We start from the raw sequence: 3,350 nt of genomic DNA, 5'->3' as shown, positions 1-3,350 counted from the left end.
CGGTGGCATGGCAGGGGAGGAAAAGGAGCCAATTACTGTAAAGGTCACACCCTATCATGCACCTAAGCTTCCAAGGGCTGGTTATGCACTGAACATAAAGCAAATTGGCCTCTGCCCACTCAAGTCCCTCTCAGCGCCATCTTTGCTGCCCATGTGCTCTACAGCAAATCGGGCTCTGCCCACTCAAGTCCCTCTCAGTGCCATCTTTGCTGCCCATGCACTCCACAGAATAAAGAAAATTGAAGGTGAAATGTGGAAATTTTTAACCAAAACTTGCAAGATACATTATATAGCTGCCATAGAAAACAGAACATATTTTCTGAATTTCCAAATTTCCAAGACCTAAACAGAACTACACTGAGATAATAGTTCTCATACAATGGAGGGTGTCACATGACTTAATCAAGAGACAACTTGTTCAGTAACTTTGAAACAGCTGTAAATGTTAGCATATGATGCCATTCAAGAAACTCCAAGAGCTAGTTAAATACAAGGTGATCTTTAAAGTAGCTTGTTTTTACCAATGATGTATAGATTATTTAATTTTTACATTGATGCTTAATAAAATTAAAAGGAAAATATTATTTATACGTAAAGTCAATTTAGTGCAATAATTCATCTTTCTTGTGTAACATAAACCAAGAAAATGTACTAAGAAGTTTAGGAAATTTGAGTGATAAGAGTGGAATGTCTTCAAACATTAAATATCTTAACAAAGATTTTCTGATACAAATCATAATATAAATAGTCACTGCTTAATGTGTTTACTAAAGTAACGATTGAGAGAACAATGTGTGAGGTTAATAACGACAACTCCACACATTCAATCACAACCACTACCAAATCTGTAGCGAACTCTCAATATACTAAAAGGGAAAAATACAAATAAATAAATAAAGGGAAGAGAAGACGCTTCATATATTTTAGAAGAACGTTCATTTGAAATAATGCAGACATGTTAACTGGATCATACACATTCCCCCCTGCCCTAGAGATCTCTCAAAATAAAAGTTGAGTTTTAACTACGAAAGATTCAGAATTAGGGACAATGTTAAGAACATTTTCACGGAAAAATAAGAAATAGCAATATTGAAATAAAGAGGTAAACATAATTGCTTCACCTTGGCTATTCAGGAAAAAAATGGGAAGGAATAAAATTTATTCTACAACATTCGTAAGGATATTATATAAAAAATAGTACAAAATGACAATTTTACACAGAAAATTACTTTTTCACTAAAATGAACAAGTTTTCTTTTAATTTCACTTTGTTTTCAAAAGAAAATATTCACTTAAAAAAGAGAAAAAAATACCTGTGACTTGGAATAAAATAATTTCTTATCACAAAGGAGCCAAAACTAAGTAGGCTCTCACTAAGGCTGAAACAATCTAAGCTTTCTGATTCTCACCACCTGCGCCTGACCTGGCCCAGAGTGACATACAGAGGCTTGGCGCCCACTACCCGGCCATTCATCTCATCCACTGCTTTGGTTGCCTCTTCAAATGAAGAGAAGCAGACGACCCCAAACCCTTTGCCTTGTCCCACTTCTACCATCACTTTGGCTCGGCTGATTGATCCAAATGAAGAAAATTCTTTCTTCAGTTTTTCATCATCTATGGTCTCATCCAGGTTCTTAATGTAGATTGGAACCCCTGGGGGCCGATTTTTTTCTTTTAACCTCAGCCTTTCAAATCTCCGCCTTAATTCAGCCAGTCGTTCAAGTTTCTTCTGTGCTCGCCCCACATAGAGGACTTTCCCATCCACTGACTTCCCATGAAGGTCCAGTACAGCCTTTTGGGCAGCCTCATGAGTCTCATATCTCACAAATCCAAACCCTTTAGATTTCCCATTGGTATCTCTTATCACCTTAACACTCTCAGTTGTTCCATATTCACTGAAAAGATCTTTCAGTTTTTCGTCATCCATGTCATCTCCAAAGTTTTTAATAAAAACGTTTGTGAAAGTTGCTTTATCTCTTGTTCTGACTTCAGCTGCTCGCTCTTCTGGGAATTTGAACCGGCCAACGTATACCTGGCGGTTGTTGAGCCGCACTCCATTCATATGCCAGATGGCCCTATTGGCAGCGGCCAGACTGTCGAAATGTACGTAGGCATAGCCCTTAGATCCATTGTCATCACATACTACTTTGCAGGAGAGAATGTTTCCAAAAGCAGAAAATAAATAAAACAGAGCTCTGTTATCTATGGATTTGTCCAGATTTTTGATGAATACATTTCCAACTCCAGACTTTCTTAAGCGGTCATCTGGCTGTGACCACATGAGACGAAATGGTTTGCCATTAATCAAGTCAAAATTCATGGTGTTCAGGGCCCATTCAGCATCTGCAGGAAAGCGGAAGTTAACATAGCCATAGCCCAGAGGACTACGGGTCACTGGGTCACGACAGATACGGGTGAACCTCAGAGGACCTGCAGGCCTGAACTTCTTATAGAGCATATCCTCAGTGACATCTGGGGCCAAGTCACCCACATAGAGGGCAGCCTTGAGGTACTTCTTTTTCTTCGCAGCAGGATTAGGCTCCCCACTCCCCATCTCTCTGAGCACAGAGAGGAGGCTCTCTTGAGATAGGGGGGAAAAAAGGCTGCTTTCTCTAATCTATAGCCCAAACAGCTGTTCACGAACAGAAAAAGCCAAGGCAGGCGAAGGGAAGCTAAAAGCAGACTCAGAATCACTGTTGAGGCTGAGGCTGAGAAAATGAAGTTCAGAAACAGCTGATCAGCAATTTCAGGACAAATGTATCAGACAAAAAAGGCACCCCAATTACAAATCTGAACTCCCTGAGGATACAATTTTTTTACCCATACAGATATAAAATTAGTTTCAAAGCCAGTAACAGAAACAAAATTTCTCTTTCCCCCATGATTTTAAGAAATCTCTAAGAAGCCTGGCTTCCCCCCTCCCCCTACCCAGCCCATCTGCCTTTGCCCATAGAGGCCTTGAGACCGGCTTTCAGCAAAAAAACAGGCCAGGAGCTCCGGTTGGTTTAAAATGGTATCAGCAAGTGCAGGAGCAGAGTGGTATTCCTCCGCCGGCTGCCTGGCCTGTTTCAGGGCGGCTCACAGCTCACTAAGGCCGCTCAGAACTCAACATCAGGGAAAAAGCACACCAGACAGTTGGTGCGCTGGGACCAGCAGACAGGCTTCAGGCAGCGGATCACACAGAGACACACAGACACACAGGCGCGCGCAGGGTACCGGAGACCGCCCAGATACCCAAGATGCCCACTGGGTACGGACCGAGTGAGGAGCGGTGATTTCAGCAGACTGAGGCTCCCGCAGGTCCGGAGGGACTGACTAGCAGAAGTGCAGTGGGTCAGCTCAAATGCGAG

General features: G+C 41.9%; 1 protein-coding gene across 1 annotated transcript; it reads right to left on the bottom strand.

Annotated features, from left to right (window-relative positions):
* Positions 1–1,357: 1,357 nt before the first annotated feature.
* Pabpc5 (poly(A) binding protein cytoplasmic 5) lies at positions 1,358–2,703 on the bottom strand. The gene has a single exon (XM_070039048.1). It carries the CDS (start codon positions 2,552–2,554, stop codon positions 1,406–1,408), a length of 1,149 nt encoding a protein of 382 aa, XP_069895149.1. The 5' UTR covers positions 2,555–2,703; the 3' UTR covers positions 1,358–1,405.
* Positions 2,704–3,350: the final 647 nt, after the last annotated feature.

This window comes from Dipodomys merriami, unplaced genomic scaffold, assembly GCF_024711535.1.
Source record: "Dipodomys merriami isolate MVZ:Mamm:240054 unplaced genomic scaffold, mDipMer1.0.p SCAF_3, whole genome shotgun sequence".
Taxonomy (NCBI): Eukaryota; Metazoa; Chordata; class Mammalia; order Rodentia; family Heteromyidae; genus Dipodomys; species Dipodomys merriami.
Note: the sequence above shows the minus strand (reverse complement) of the source record. Positions and strands in the feature narration are given on the sequence as shown.